Raw genomic sequence first — 16173 nt, 5'->3', positions numbered from 1 at the left:
TCAAAACATATATTGTGCTTATATTCTGTCTTCCCTGGCAGACCAACACTATAGAGCAGGCAGCTGAGGACCCTGGGCAGGAGGAGGTGGTGCAGCAGTGTATGGCCAACCATGGCTGGCTGGACACCCTCTTCAACTCCTTCATCGAGCTGCTCACACTCAGCACCAAGGCCTGAGGGACAGACCAAGGGGAAAGAATACAGAAAGAAAGAGGGAAATCCAAAGAACATAAGGCACAGAAACTAGGGCCCCAGAAACAGAGGTTGGTGAACGAGTGGAAACGAGGGAATAGAGTTGTATAGAGGCCCCATCCCACCTGGAGTCGTGTGGGTCTGAGGGAAAACTTGAAAGGCCACTCTAGGAACAAGAGGGTTGGTAGGTGTGACCTTGGAGAGTGACCTCTCCTTAGTTGCTCAATTACTAAAATATAGAATTACTTGACCTTGAGAATGGATGATGACCCCACAGGTGCTGGGATCGTTCCTGATGGGCCAAGAGAGGAGGCTGACCAATCAGGAGACAAAGACTGACATTAGGGTCACAGAGAAAAGACCAGGCAGATGGATGAGGTATTGCACCAAGTTACAGAGGATTGTCATACTGACATTGTGAAACGGTGTCAGTCCCAAACAGTTCAGAGAGAATCTATTACTGTTTCGTTTTTACATAAATTATCTTTTAAAGACTAATGGCTTTTAACGAGTGGACATGGGCGAGAATGCTTTTTAAAACGTTGTGTTAGAGGAGTGCAGTGAGCAGTGTGACTATATGGGAACGGATGGAACATAAAGGTGTTAATTCTCGCTCGCTCTATGCGACAGTAGTCGGCAGTACCGGCGCGCTATGTGGTAGTATATAAACACATTTGTATTATTTATGAGGTTTTTAATATAAACTCTCACAAGCGCTGGGATGCCGCCTTAGCGTTTTAAGTAACATTTTTCACAGGTTATACATAAAATCATACACCCACATATCCGAGCTGTCTTCCTTTTTTTCTATACAAAAGATTTGAGGACGAGACGAAAACATGTTATCAACTATGTCTGTAAAAGGGGAGAATGGGAGAGTATATTTGAAATGTAGACATTGTAGATCATTAGTTCATTCATCAGAATCATGCAGGTTAAAAATGAAAGAAACTAATATCCAGGGTGCGGGAACCATATCCAGTTCCCTTATACACGAGTGGTTATAAATAAGTAATATTTAAAAAGGAAATAGTAATTTCAATTTTATTAGTTTGATATTTGGGCATATTACTATGTTTCCAAAAAAAAGTCAATCAAATTTTCCTTCAATAGAAATCTTTGTGTAAATATTGTACAGTTCTTGACACATTGTTTTCTTCTGTACATTAACCCTGTATTTGAAAAACAAATAAAACCGGCAAAGAACAATTTGTTGTTGAAATCAATGTCTATGAAATGCAACAACTCCTCCACTATGCTGATCCTCAACACTGGAGCATAACAAGGGTGTCTGCTCAGCCCCCTCCTGTACTCCTTGTTCGCCCATGGCTGCGTGTCCACGCATGTCTCCAATTCAATCATCAAGATTGCAGACAACAACAGTGGTAGGCCTGTTTAACAACAACGATGAGACAGCCTACAGGGAGGAGGTGAAGGCCCTGGCAGTGGTGCCAGGAAATTAACCCCTCCATCAACATCAACAAAACGAAGGAGCTGCTTGTGGGACTTCAAGAGACAGCAGGGAGCAGGTGAAAAGGTTTAAGTTCCTCAGCGTACACGTCACTGACATCCTGAACTAGTCCATCCACACAGACCGCGTGGTGAAGAAGTTGTAACAACAGCACCTCTTCAACCTCAGGAGGCCTGTTCACCCCACTACCTTCTAGAACACAGGTGTCAAACCCTTTCTACGGAGGGCAGAGTGTCTGCGGGTTTTCGCTCCCTTGTACTTGATTGATTGAATTAAGTTCACTGAATAGTAAGGGAACTCCTTACCTGGTTGTCTAGGTCTTACTTGAAAGTAAAATACAAAAACCAGCAGACATTAAGCCCTGGTCTAGAAGGCATAGATAGTACAGGTGCATCAAAGCTGGGACTGAGACTGAAAAACAGCTTCTATGCTCTAACACTCAGACATCAGTTACAAAAGAAGCATGTGTTGAGTGAGTCCACCAGATCAGAGGCAGTAGGGATGACCAGGGATGTTATCTTGTAAGTGTGTGAATTAGACAGTTTTCCTGTCCTGCTAAGCGTTCCAAATGTAATGAGTACTTTTGGGTGTCATGGAAAATGTATGGTGTAAAAAGTACATGATTGTCTTTAGAAATGTAGTGAAGTAAAAGTTGTCAAAAATATAAATAGTAAAGTACAGATACCCCCCAAAAATAATTAAGTAAAAATAGTTGAAAGTACTACTTGAAAATACTTTACACCCTGTAAATAGTCACTAATAGCCAGCCTACGCCCAGTACCCTGCCCTGAACTTAGTCACTGTTACTAGACAGTTACAACCTGGTACTCTACCCTGCACCTTTAGAGACTGCTGACCAATATACTGCACATAGTCATTGAGCACTAGTCACTTTCATGTTTACATACTGTTGTTTTACCCACTTCACATGTATTTTACTGTATTCTAGTCATGGCTCATCCTGTACAACTACTGCTGTACACACTTTAAATTCCTATACTGTCCATATACTCTATATACACACACACCCATCATATATATGTATATTCCAGAATCATTGCTTGTTCAGGTATTTGCTTAAAATGTCTGATTTAATTTTGGGGATTTGTGTGTATTGTTCGCTATTACTGCACCTATGATACCATCTGCAAAATATATTTAGGCGACCAATAAAATGTGATTTGATTTTGAAATAGTGTGACTACGCCACCTAGTGGTATTGGATAGATCACATAAAGGAAGTTACCTCAGAGCAGTTTGTGACGTATAAACTGGAAAACGAAACTGAAGACACTGGATTTCCCAAGAAAGCATTCGCTTTACAGAGAGAGATACATCTGTTTGAATTTGATGCGAGTTTCTGTAGTCACGGTCGACACACTTCACATTTTTTGCATAATATATCTTAAGGATAATTACCAGACGGAGCTTTACTTTAATCCAGACAGTACTGATTCGTGAACTTCGGCACACTGTCCGAAGACGAGGTAAGATAACCTTCAAATGTGCAATTCTTTGCTAGCACTATAGCGTTACTCAATCTAATGCAAATGTCAATTACCTGTGTGTGTGGGAAAGTGACACAATCAAATCGAAGTCTGTTATTACACGCTACAATCTCTGGGAATGATTTATTGCGGTCCTGAACTAGCAAAGAGTATTTAGGATTACCCATAACATGCACAATGAATACATTTATGATACAGATACATTTGAGTTGCATTTCTTTGAAATCCATAATCTACGATGATACACAGCCTAAACCAGAATCCTAACAGTTTTAAAATACATGGATAGATCCATAGATGTGTCATTTGTGTTGCATTGCTCAAATTATTTTTTACACAAAGTATACAACCCGTTTTATAATTTCCAATGTTTATGTACCTAATGTGTCTAATTTGAATACGCGTGTATTTTTGTAATATGATGACCCCTATGACTGTTACTATAACTTTTATTCATTCTATCGCTTTTATAATTTGCAGTCTGTGAATGTAAATGCATGTCTGGTTTTTTCATCTTCAAAAAATAAATCTGTGATCTACAGAAAGATACTGACTATACTGACCACAATTTATTGTATACATATTGTTCCCAGTTTACACAGGCTGTCACAATGCTCTTCTTTAACTCTTTTAGATTAAGACATGTCTCAATCCAAACCGCTCCTCATCCCTTGGCTGCGCGAACAGATAAATAGTGGCCGGTATCCCGGGGTTACCTGGACCAATCCGGAGCAAACAGAGTTCTGCATCCCTTGGAAACATGCTTTGAGGCAGGATTCCTGCAGCGATGATGTACTTATTTTCAAGGTAAAGTCAATCTCGCTCCTCACTTAAAAAATAAAGAACAGTGTTATGCACCATTTACTGCTCCCAAAACATAAAGCAAAGTTCCTCCCAAAAACTTTATTTTGGTACAGTATTTGTTTCATTAGTCCATTGTTTATAGTCCCAAAATGTGTTGCATGTCAGCAATCAAGTTTTCAAGATAAATAACTTTAAAAAATACGATATGATACGGTATGATACAGCCCCCACTTCTCCTTAGGCATGGGCTGAGGTTAGCAATGGTAGGGTTCAAGGTGACCACTCCATTTGGAAGAGAAACTTCCGTTCTGCCCTCCGAGCCAAGGGGTTCAAATTGCTCCTTGACAACAAAAATGATGCAGCCAACCCCAACAAACTGTTCCAGTGGCCAGATGAGGCACCCACAGGAGGTAAAGCACCAACCAAAAAAATACAAAGGAAAACAATTCAATGTTTGGTTTATTATTAAAACAATGACATATGGGTGTGACATAGGAGTTAAATATGAGTCAAACGTTCTCTTTAATATTCAGTAAATGGCCAAGAGATAAACATTTACTAAAAGTTGCAAAAATATTACATGTCAAAATGGAGACATATGTTAGTAGCAGAACTTCAGTTCTGAAACAACATGAAATGACACTCAATCATTTTGTTTTCAAACTTGTGCATCTCTAAAGGATCTCAGCACCCAGAACATGATCTGAATCAAGATCCCAGTCCATTACAAGAAGTGAGTGTGTTTATAAGTATTCTCACTTGTGAATGGAATGCAGTACCTGTACTGTAAAATCTTTTTTAAACACCACTTCTTTTTCCCCAACTCTACTCTTTTAGAGTCATGGTCTACCATCTTTTAATGACTTTTACCTTGTAGCAGAAGAAACTGTATACACAGGTAATGCAGATAAAAGTTTGACAATTTGACGACAATCTTTCAAGAAATTGATGATATTTAATGCAATCTAAAAGTAGGGTAAATGTACATTTATGAAATGTACTATGTCTCTTTTGTTCTCATGTTATGTCTTCACTCATCTTTTCCACAACTACTCACCAGCGGAGGGGATCTCAACCACTATCAACCAGGATATACTTCAGAAATGTCTGCAAGGGTTGAACATTGAACCAACAGGTGGGAATCAACCATTCCAACCATTCCAGCAACAGGCCAATCGTGAGCTACCAGTAGTTATGAAAAATATATTTCACAGCAGTTGCGTCGGTGCAATGATTCTATACACTATACTTGATTGTTTCGTCACCTAAACTGAAATTAGGTGAACTCTTAGAATTTTATCAACCAGGAAATAATGGAGTTGTTTCAGCATAGTGCATCTTTTAAGACTTTTTCTGGACTAGGAAGCCCTAGGACTAGGCTTAATCTGTGTCCGGGAAACCGGCCCATAATGATTATCATAATATAGGCTATTATCCAAGTCTTTCTCTTCACTCTTCCAACCTCTTCTGCCGAAGCTATTCAGTGTTATGAACTCCCCGGCGAGGAACTGCAATATCCAATGGAGGGCACGATTGGAGGTCATGTTTTGCTAGGGCATCAGCAGTATCCGGTTGTAATGGAGGATGCTGTGGGTGGAGCTGTGTTGCCCCCGCAACCAGTGTATCCAATGGATGGAGCCGTCGGTGGTGCCCATGAACAGCAGGTGGTGGAGCAGTTAACAAATGAATTGTCCAGAACCATGGTGGGCGAAAATTTTAGTAAGTTATGAATATTATTAGATTTCTACTTGTGGGTGCTAGGATTGAAGTTAATGCCAATTGGTTTCTCTTCACACAGTAGTTGGTGTCAATAGTCTATCTTTGAAAAACATAATTATAAATTATAATGTGGGCGTGCCAATGTTAATAGTTTAAATGCTTATAGGGCTGCTCAAGATTTTGTTCAGCATGCATTGTTCATGTAGAACACAATCTGTGTTCTACATGAACAAGTTGAACATCCTTCTTCCCTCCATTTCAAAATGGTTTTATTTGCTACTGGAACAAACCTGTTTTGTTATGGGAGTGCCACTCTCGTTGGGTTACCCATGATTTCAATGTTGTATATGGTCATGCACAGAACACTATCTTTCCCCAGGTTTAGTTGTTCCTCTCATCTTGACAACAATCTATTATTTTCCTTTCTTCCCCTAGAAACTCACTTCAGGGTTTCTGTGTACTACCGGGGAGTGAAGATGCCTGAGCAACTGGTTGAGAACGAGGCAGGGTTCAGATTAGTCTACAGGTAAAATGGCATATAGCACAGCTAGGCTACATGTTTGTAATTTTTGTTGTTGTCTATTGTGTGTTTGGTTATGAACCCAGGACGATTAGCCCTGATGGACTAATTGGTAGCTCTGTCTCTACTAGACCTGAACTTACACAACCGCTTCTGGACCCAAATTCTGGCCTGAATCTGGTCTCTCTGCCCAGTCCACCACCTGTCCGGGACGAAACTCAGGCCAAACTGACCCAAGATATCCTGGCTCTCCTGGGAGAGGGCCTGGAGGTGGGTGCCTCCGGGTCCATCATCTACGGACTCCGTAAGGGTGAAATTAAGGCCTTCTGGAGCCTTGACAAGTTTGACAATAGCAGGAGGCCCCAGGGAGTGTCCAAATGCCCGGAACCACTATATCAGGTCAAGGACTTCTATGGAGGTGAAAGAGGAAAATATATACTGAGACTGATTTATTTTTTTAGAAAGGAGGCATGATAAAAATGTTTAAAAAAAATAATTTCAGAGAAACTTATTAAAGGGGAAGTTCAGTATTTACTAAATGTAAGATGGTTCCTCAACCTTAAAGTAGTCTATGGGCCAGGAGAAAGTGTAGTCCGTGTTTCGGATTCACCCACTATAAACTTCAGCTAACTTTAGCCACCGCCAGCTAAAGATCAATGGGAGTGATGGGAGCAACCTTGCAATCTTCTAAACAGATTGGCTGCGTGACCAGATTATCTGGACACCTCTTCCCGATAGCTAAACAGCCGTCCCTACCTTCTGCGCATATGCAACATCACAAACAATTTTTCTAGTAGCTCCTCTGCTCCCTCCGCTGCTGCTTCCGGCGCTCTTCCTGTTCTCATCCAATTATTTTCACTGCTGTAACTATAAATGACATGATTGACATGTTGTAAAAACTCAACAGCGCACGCGACTATAGGCAAAATATGTGCTTTGTTTGAAACAAAACACAGATAGGCAACAGTTTAACACCATCTGCTAAAAAAATTGGTCACGAAACAACACTACGTAATTCAAGAAAATCTAAATGCATATTCTCATAAAACTGAATGAGATTATATGGTTGCCATGCAGATGCTACATGGAGATTTCACCGGTAAAACGTAAATAATTATCGCTCACGATTGACAATGAGAAAGGGGAAGGGGGAGCAGCGACTGTAGTTTTTGTTAGCCTAAAGTAACATGTGCCGAACGGGATACGGTTGTTTAGCTCTGGAAAAGTCACCCCCCCCGGGCGGGAAACCGTTCCCGGTTGCTGCTATACATTGATCTTAAATTCGCTGAAGTTTTCAGTGAAGAAAACCCAAACACAGATTAAGTCCAAATCACACGGGCAGTGTTTCATAAAAAATAATTATGCGCATGAATGAGTGTGTTTACGCTGGAAATAGAATGGATGGGAGTATAACAAATAGCCGTGAGCATCAACTGCGTCAAGAGCTGAATTGTGTTTCGGAATTATATATCACATTGTCAATGTCATTCCTTGTCGGTATCACTGTTGCTGCCAGACAAGTCAATTGATACATTTCAATGTGCATGGTTATTGAGTGCCTTGGTTCAAATTAATCATATCTGGTCTAGAGTTTGTGTGGGTTGTTTGTAGAAAGGGAATTCAAGGAATTGTTCCTACTTCCCTACTTCGCTACAGTTTAAGTCAGAAGTGTACATACACTTTGGTTGGAGTCATTAAAACTCGTTTTTCAACCACTGCACAAAATTATTGTTAACAAACTGTAGTTTTGGCAATTCGGTTAGGACATGTACTTTGTGCATGACACACATTTTTCCAGCAATTGTTTAAAGACAGATTAAATTATTTATAATTCACTGTTTCACAATTCCAGTGGGTCAGAAGTTTACATACACTAAGTTGACTGTGCCTTTAAACAGCTTGGAAAATTTCAGAAAATGATGTCATGGCTTTACAAGCTTCTGATTAGGCTAATTGACATCATTTGAGTCAATTGGAGGTGTACCTGTGGATGTATTTCAAGGCCTACCTTCAAACTCAGTGCCTCTTTGCTTGACATCATGGGAAAATCAAAAGAAATCAGCCAAGACCTCAGAAAACAAAATTGTCAACCTCCACAAGTCTGGTTCATCCTTGGGAGCAATTTCGAAATGCCTGTACAAGCAATAGTATGCAAGTATAAACACCATGGGACCATGCAGCTGTCATATCACTCAGAAAGGAGACGCATTCTGTCTCCTAGAGATGAATGTACTTTGGTGCGAAAAGTGCAAATCAATCCCAGAACAACAGCAAAGGACCTTGTGAAGATACTGGAGGAAACGGGTACAAAAGCATCTATATGCACAGTAAAACGAGTCCTATATCGACATAACCTGAAAGGCCGCTCAGCAAGGAAGGAGCCACTGCTCCGAAACCGCCATAAAAAAGCCAGACTACGGTTTGCAACTGCACATGGGGACAAAGATCTTAGTTTTTGGAGAAATGTCCTCTGGTCTGATGAAACAAAAATATAACTGTTTGGCCATAATGACCATCATTATATTTGGAGGAAAAAGGGGGAGGCTTGCAAGCTGAAGAACACCATCCCAACTGTGAAGCACGGTGGTAGCAGCATCATGTTGTGGGGGTGCTTTGCTGAAGGAGAGACTGGTGCACTTCACAAAATAGATGGCATCATGAGGTTGGAAAATTATGTGGAATTTTCACGACATCAGTCAGGATGTTAAAACTTGGTCGCAAATGGGTCTTCCAAAAGGACAATGACCCCAAGCACTCTTCCAAAGTTGTGTCAAAATGGCTTAAGGACAACAAAGTCAAGGTATTGGAGTGGCCACCACAAATCCCTGACCTTAATCCCATAGAACATTTTTGGGAAGAACTGAAAAAGCATGTGCGAGCAAGGAGGCCTACAAACCTGACTCAGTTACACCAGCTCTGTCAGTAGGAATGGGCCAAAATTCACCCAACTTATTATGGGAAGCTTGTGGAAGGCTACCCAAAACGTTTGACCCAAGTTAAACAATTTCAAGGCAATGCTACCAAATACTAATTGAGTGTATGTAAACTTCTGACCCACTGTGAATGTGATGAAATAAATAAAAGCTGAAATAAATCATTCTCTACTATTATTCTGACATTTCACATGCTTAATATATCCTGACCTAAGACAGGGAATTTTTACTCTGATTAATTGTCAGGAATTGTGAAGTACTGAGTTAAAATCTATTTGGCTAAGGACTTCAACGTTAAGTAAAGTTCTATGGTTAAAAATTATTTTGGTCTGTAGGCTATGGTTTAGGCCTATCTGACAAATAGTCTACAGATTTGAAAACAATGCAGCAGCCTACCTATGTTAATTTTGATCATGGGGATGTATGTAGCCCAGGCTACTGCTGGAAAACTTGAGGAATGCGGCAGCTCCGAGTTTCAAGAGAGAGTACAACTGTTTAGAATTACTTTTCATGACAATGCAGGTGAACACAATGCTGTGTATTTGAATTAATGCTCGTGATTCTCTCACTTGCAAATTCACACTATCGACGGACGTCCCCTGTGTGATTTTGGCTTTACCCTTTCTCCTGGCCCATAGACAACTTTCACGGTTGGAAACTTTTTTTGTTTTCTTTTTTTTCTTTAACTTTTAATCAACTACGCAAGTCAGTTAAGAACACATTCTTATTTACAATGACGGCCTAACCCGGACGACTCTGTGCCGCTGCGTCACCCGGGAGCCCTGTTAGGAACATCTAATAATAAGTTGTAAAATACTGAACTTCCCCTTTTATAGGTTTGAGAGGGAGTGATTCAGTCTTTCAGGTAGATGTGTAGTTCTCTGGCATTGACCTTCAAATACCTTCACCCTCTTTCATTCTTTCTCCAGGGCTGTTGAAGTTCATAAAAAATGAAGGAAAATGTCCCCCCTTTTCTCTATTCTTCTGTCTGGGAGAGAAGTGGCCAGACCCGGGCAACAGACCCTGGGAGAAGAAACTGGTCATGGTCGAGGTAAGACACACACAGTCATAAGCAGGCCTTGTGAACTTGGCATAATTTTGTTTAGTAATACATCATTTTTGTTATCTTGCCTTCCTCTTCTGCTCGAGGTTCACCTACGCTTGTTAGTTACCTACGATGTGCACTATTAGCGGTAGTGACAAGCAGAATGGTTTCTGTTTTCTCACAGACATGATTCAAACAGTTTTAGAAACTAGTGAAAACGAGTGTTTTCTATCCAAATCTACGAATAATATGCATATCTTATATTCTTGGCATGAGTAGCAGGAAGTTTAAATTGGGCACTCTATTTATCCAAAAGTGAAAATTCTTCCCCCTCGTCCCAAGAGGTTTTAACCAAGGTTGTCGTCTTGCCTATTTGTCTCTTTCTCTATTGCATCAAAAGGTTAAGTCTCCTCCATTTATATCTCACTGGGTTGGGGTTTTTTAGTCTTCAAATATCCACTATTTCTAATGTGTCCATAATATTTGTGATTTCATTAAGGGCACGGTGGTGATAGTTTTTGGAGTGATTTCCTTTATGGTCCATGAGGTACTTAGCACTGTGTTATAGACTCTTGCAACAAATGATTAAATCATTATGGTTTGTAAGTTCAATAAAATGGTATAAATATTTTAGATGATGTATGGATCATCCTGATTTGGATCATATAGATTAATGAGCCAAATCTATTTTTTGTCCACTTTCGTACTCAAAAAGATCCACCTTCCTTGCGAATCATTCCTAATTATTTGTACATTCAGATCGACATTTTTGATAATTAATATCATCACACCTTTTGAGTTCCTTTGTCCATGACATAATATTATTTCACCACACCATTCCTTTTTCCACACAACTTCATCTAAGGATGTGGAGTGAGTTTCCTGTAAACAGTATATGTTATATTCCTTTTCCTTTAGCCACGTTTATAACCTGCTAAACCATTACAATCATAACTGGCTATACTTATTTCACCCCTTACCATAACTCAATACTATTCTCAGTCTAAATTGACCATAATTAGTGCTTGTGAAGTTACTGCCATAAGAGGTATTTTGACGGTCAAAATTAGAGCCTTCAAATGTCTTATTTAGAATTCAAGAAATAGGTTCTAGCGATATTTGTTTTATTCCCTTGCCTGATGCCTTGCTCAAACAATTATTGCCTGATGGTCTTCCCTGATGTTTTCCCGAATTTACCAGTACCTTTTTGATGCAATGTTTGTTTTTTGTTTTTACACCTTTTAAAATATCCAAGTCATTTGACAATTTTTCTTATTAGCCTTATAAACATAGGGGCGGCAGGGTAGTCTAGTAGTTAGAGTGTTGGACTAGTAACTGGAAGGTTGCAAGTTCAAATCCCAGAGCTGATAAGGTACAAATCTGTCGTTCTGCCTCTGAACAGGCAGTTAAACCACTGTTCCTAGGCCGTCATTGAAAATAAGAGTTTGTTCTTAACTGACTTGCCTAGTTAAATAAAGGTAAAATAAATAGAAACCTGGTTGCTGTTTGTATCTGCGCTAGAAAGGTTAAAAAGGCAAAAAAATGTATTGGTCGATATCGCAAATTGTTTTACTCATATACACTACATGACCAAAAGTTATGTTGACACTTGCTCGTCGGACATCTCATTCCAAAATCATGGGCATTAATATAGAGTTGGTCCCCCCTTTGCTGCTATAACGGCCTCTTCTCTTCTGGGAAGGCTAACCACTAGATGTTGGAACATTGCTGCAGGGACTTTCTTCCATTCAGCCAAAAGAGCATTACTGAGGTCGGGGCACTGATGTTGGGCAATTAGGCCTGGCTCATGGCCAGCGTTCCAATTCATCCCAAAAGTATTCAGTGGGGTTGAGGTCAGTGCTCTGTGCAGGCCAGTCAAGTTCTTCCACACTAATTACGACAGACCATTTCTGTATGGACCTCGCTTTGTGCATGGGGGCATTGTCATGCTGAATAGAAAAGGGCCTTCTCCAAACTGTTGCAACAAATTTGGAACACAGAATTGTCTAGAATGTCATTGTATGCTGTATCGTTAAGATTTCCCTTCACTGGAACTAAAGGGCCCAGCCCTAGACCATTATTCCTCCTCCATCAAACTTTACCGTTGGCACTATGCATTCGGGCAGGTAGTGTTCTCCTGGCATCCGCCAAAACCAGATTCATCAGTCGGACTGCCAGATGGTGAAGTGTGATTCATCACTCCAAAGAATGCTTTTCCACTGCTCCGAGTCCAATGGCGGTGAGCTTTACACCACTCCAGCCGACGCTTGGCATTGCGCATTGTGGTCTTAGGCTTGTGTGCGGATGCTCGGCCATGGAAACCCACTTCATGAAGCTCTGCCGACGAACAGTTATTGTGATGAAGTTGCTTCCAGAGGCAGTTTGAAACTTAGTAGTGAGTGTTGCAACCGAGGACAGAATATTTATACGGTGTTAGGTTCTAATTATTGTAGTAAGAACTCAACAGACACTGCGAAAGCTTAAACCAACTTTATTCTTCCCAGAGGATCAAAGAGCTGAATCGACAAATACGTGATTCCACCCGTGGTAGTATACGTACCCCACTTTGGGTTGAGTCTCCTCCTTATCGCTAAACATTGCATCATTATTGCTAGGCAGGGAGCTGAGTGACATGGGCAATAAACGGTTCCTCCCCTTATCAGTACTGCCACATGTGACCGTTTTCCCTGCACCCATCCCCTCCCAAGTTTAAGTACGGCACCTTTCATGTCTCTATTATAACTAATGATTAATAGTTAAATCTCAGAAATCCAAACCCATCAACGTGCTACACGTTTCAGCACTCGGCGGTCGCGTACTGTGAGTCCGCCTCTGCACACACTCCATTAGGTGTTTGGAAGTGAGATTCTGTTTTGTTTTTCTTCTGCATGTTTTTTTTTTTAACTCATACGCTTTCTATCAGGTGGTGTTAACCGCTCTGGAGCTACTGAAGTCAATGGCGGTGGAAGGTGGTGCCTCCTCTCTGCAGTCTGTGGAACTGCAGCTGTCCTTGCAGGAGTCCCTGCAGGAGATGATGGACTTTTGCCAAAGAGGGACTGATCCACCTACTGTAAAATACTGAGTATCCATTCTGTCATAACGTTTACTATTTTGTATGACCATATTTGATCAACTGTTCAGAACCAAAACAACCATATGTGAGGGGGAATGGGTTAAATAAGCATTTAAGTTTAATGTCTAATAGGGAACCTTACTCTGTTTTGGGTTTTTTCAATGATACTGTAATCAAGGCATGCAGGGTTCTAAATTGCAACTATTTTGGTCACATATGCTCCTTAATATTTTGCTGTGCGACCTGGATTTTTTATTTGGGAGCACCAGTGTGCTGGTGCTGATTGCACACGTAGACTACAGAAACACCGCTAACCAAACAACAGTCTATGTATTGCTGTTGGTTGCTACACTCAAAATGTAAACTTCTTAGATTTGTCCTGACCTCAAAGGTGCCCTCATGATGTGGTTTAATTTAGGACAAAATGGAATTAGCCAACAAAAATGCCCAAACTATGTAGAAGCCTAATATTCTACTCATGTAGTTTCAATGACAGGTATTTGTAATAATTTTAGCTTTTTATAATAAACGTGTTTACAGGGTTACCTATTCGTTTCTAGGGCACAACATGTGCTTCAGAAGTTGTTTGATTTCATATAGGCTATATCCACTTTTCTGGTGCTCTTAAATGTTATGTTGTGCTCCTAACTTTTTCAAATTGTGAGCACCAGTTCAGGATTATTAATTGAGGATAAATATCAAATCAAGCACAGTTATTATCCATCTAAACTGGAGAGGTAATGCATAGGCATGGCATCTATTTCACTTAAGTCTTAATAAATAATAACTGTAATATGGTACGATGGATTTCACACCTTTATTTAAAGGTCAACTGGCCAATGTGTATGTATGAGATTGAATGCATCACTCATCATAACTATCTCATCTCGTTTTCAAAACCACTCTTTCATAAGACAAGACTTAACTGTATGCTGCAGTGAGACTAATTCAGACTACAATAAATAAAAAATACCTTTAAAATGTGTTTTAATCTACATCACTTTCTTCACTCTGTCATTGTAGCTGACCAAAAATACAATTTATGGAATATTGATATATTTGCACACAGCTTCCCTTCAGCATTCACTCCCTGCCTGGATAATGTTGTCCCTGTGGACCAATGAGAAGAAACCATGATCGAGAACAGTTTTCAAAAACAGTAGTGCTGACAGTAGGCACTTGTAGATTTGAGAGGATTGGTAAAGCATTATGATAAAAGGCTGGGTTGAGATGTCGCTATATTGCTTACACCTGTCCAATCCTCTCAGATCTATAAGCATGGTAGGGAGTAGGGTCAAGGGATCGATTTTGGGATTCAGAAAGTATGTCCAAGAAAAATGTGGCTGACTTGACTGAAAGGTAGACAAAATGAAGCTGCTGGGTAGGGTATAGACCTGTGTAATGGTGTACTACAGTGCCTTCATAAAGTATTCACACCCCTTGACTTTTTTCACATTTTGTTGTTAGAAAGTGGGATTATAAAGTATGTCATTTTTTTGTCAAATATCTAGACAAAATATTCTGTCAAAGTGCAAGAAAATTCAAACATTTAAAAATGGAAAATAAAACTATCTTGATTTAGATAAGTATTCAACCCCTGAGTCAATACATGTTTGAATCACTCTGATAGCGATTACAGCTGTGAGTCTTTCTGTGTAAGTTTCTTCACCTTCAACTTTTGAAGACCTAGATTGTTCAATATTTAGTTGTTGATCGTTGCTAGACAGCCATTTTCATGTCTTGCCATATATTTTCAAGCCAAATTTAAGTCAACTGTAGCCAGGCCACTCACGAACATTCAGTGTTGTCGTGGTAAGGAACTCCAGTGTACATTTGGCCTTGTTTTAGGACAAAAATGTGTTTCTTTGCAAATGTTTTGCAGTATTACTTTAGTGCCTTTATTGCATTTTTTTGAATATTTCTATTTACAGGCTTCCTTTTCACTCTGTCAATTAGTTTGTATTGTGGAGTAACTACAATGTTGTTGATCCATCTTCAGTTTTCTCTTATCACAGCCATTAACTCTCTAGAGATGCTACTCCTCTTGCACTGTTTAAACTAGAAAGGCCATTCAAACTTTAAAACATGTGAACTGATCTGGATTAGATTGCTTGCATACAACCTTTTGATACTATTTATACTTAAAAGTATGAATACTTTCTGAAGGGATGTAAACACTTATTGCAAGCAGTGAGTCCATGCAACTTATTATGTAACTTATTAAGCACTCCTGAACTTATTTAGGCTTGCCATAACAAAAGGGTTGAATACTTAGAGTCAAGACATTTGTGTTTCATTTAAAAAATTTGAAAACATCATGGGTACTGTGTGTAGATCAATGACACGAAATCACAACATCTCTATACTGTATCCAGTGAACCGTATATCTCTATGGGCCACTCTTATTCTGTTCAGAATGCTTTGCTTATACGTGGAGCCAAGAGATGGTATTGGCCAGGTGATGAGCGGTGCATGGTTTCCTCCAGACGTGATGCTTGGCATCCAGGCCAAATAGTTCAATCTTTCATCATACCAGAAAATCTTGTATTTCATGGTCTGAGAGATAGGTGCCTTTTGGGCTGTCGTGCCTTTTACTGAGGAGTGGTTCCGCCTGGTCACTCTACCATAAAGGCCTGATTGATGGAGTGCTGCAGAGATGGTTGTCCTTCTGGAACAGGCCTGGGCAATTATTGTCCATGGAGGGCCACATTAGAATATATTTTTGCCTTCGCTGGCCAGAATCATATTACAGGATTATACATCATATGTATGACTGTTGACAGATATATCTACCGTAAATCACATCCCGATATGCTACTTATTGAACTTTAACATGCACAGAAAAAGACATCCATGTTCTCCTTTTAGTAGGTATTTTCATTATTAAACATGCAATGAACTACATGAAG

General features: G+C 39.9%; 2 protein-coding genes across 2 annotated transcripts in view; both read left to right on the top strand.

The window, feature by feature from the left end:
• The window catches only part of LOC135504737 (proline-rich protein 12-like), a 50162-nt gene extending 48762 nt beyond the window's left edge, over positions 1-1400 (top strand). Inside the window, 1 exon segment of the mRNA XM_064923558.1 lies at positions 42-1400. Coding sequence (XP_064779630.1) covers positions 42-176 — 135 coding nt within the window. The 3' untranslated portion in view covers positions 177-1400.
• A 1537-nt stretch (positions 1401-2937) lies between these two features.
• On the top strand, positions 2938-14249 carry irf3 (interferon regulatory factor 3). The gene is made up of 11 exons (XM_064923557.1): positions 2938-3149; positions 3805-3977; positions 4216-4384; positions 4655-4707; positions 4812-4872; positions 5035-5109; positions 5451-5693; positions 6129-6219; positions 6345-6631; positions 10076-10197; positions 13115-14249. The coding sequence occupies exons 2-11, from the start codon at positions 3813-3815 to the stop codon at positions 13271-13273; spliced, it is 1425 nt and encodes a 474-aa protein (XP_064779629.1). The 5' UTR covers positions 2938-3149; positions 3805-3812; the 3' UTR covers positions 13274-14249.
• The last annotated feature ends 1924 nt before the right edge of the window (positions 14250-16173 follow it).

This window comes from Oncorhynchus masou, chromosome 18, assembly GCF_036934945.1.
Source record: "Oncorhynchus masou masou isolate Uvic2021 chromosome 18, UVic_Omas_1.1, whole genome shotgun sequence".
In the NCBI taxonomy this organism is placed as follows: Eukaryota; Metazoa; Chordata; class Actinopteri; order Salmoniformes; family Salmonidae; genus Oncorhynchus; species Oncorhynchus masou.
Note: the sequence above shows the minus strand (reverse complement) of the source record. Positions and strands in the feature narration are given on the sequence as shown.

Coding starts and splice junctions, on each gene's coding strand:
- irf3 (XM_064923557.1), top strand. CDS start 3,813: ATGTCTCAATCCAAACCGCTCCTCATCCCTTGGCTGCGCGAACAGATA. Junction 4,708..4,811: donor ATCCCAGTCCATTACAAGAA/GTGAGTGTGTTT, acceptor CTACTCTTTTAG/AGTCATGGTCTACCATCTTT. Junction 5,694..6,128: donor CATGGTGGGCGAAAATTTTA/GTAAGTTATGAA, acceptor TTCTTCCCCTAG/AAACTCACTTCAGGGTTTCT.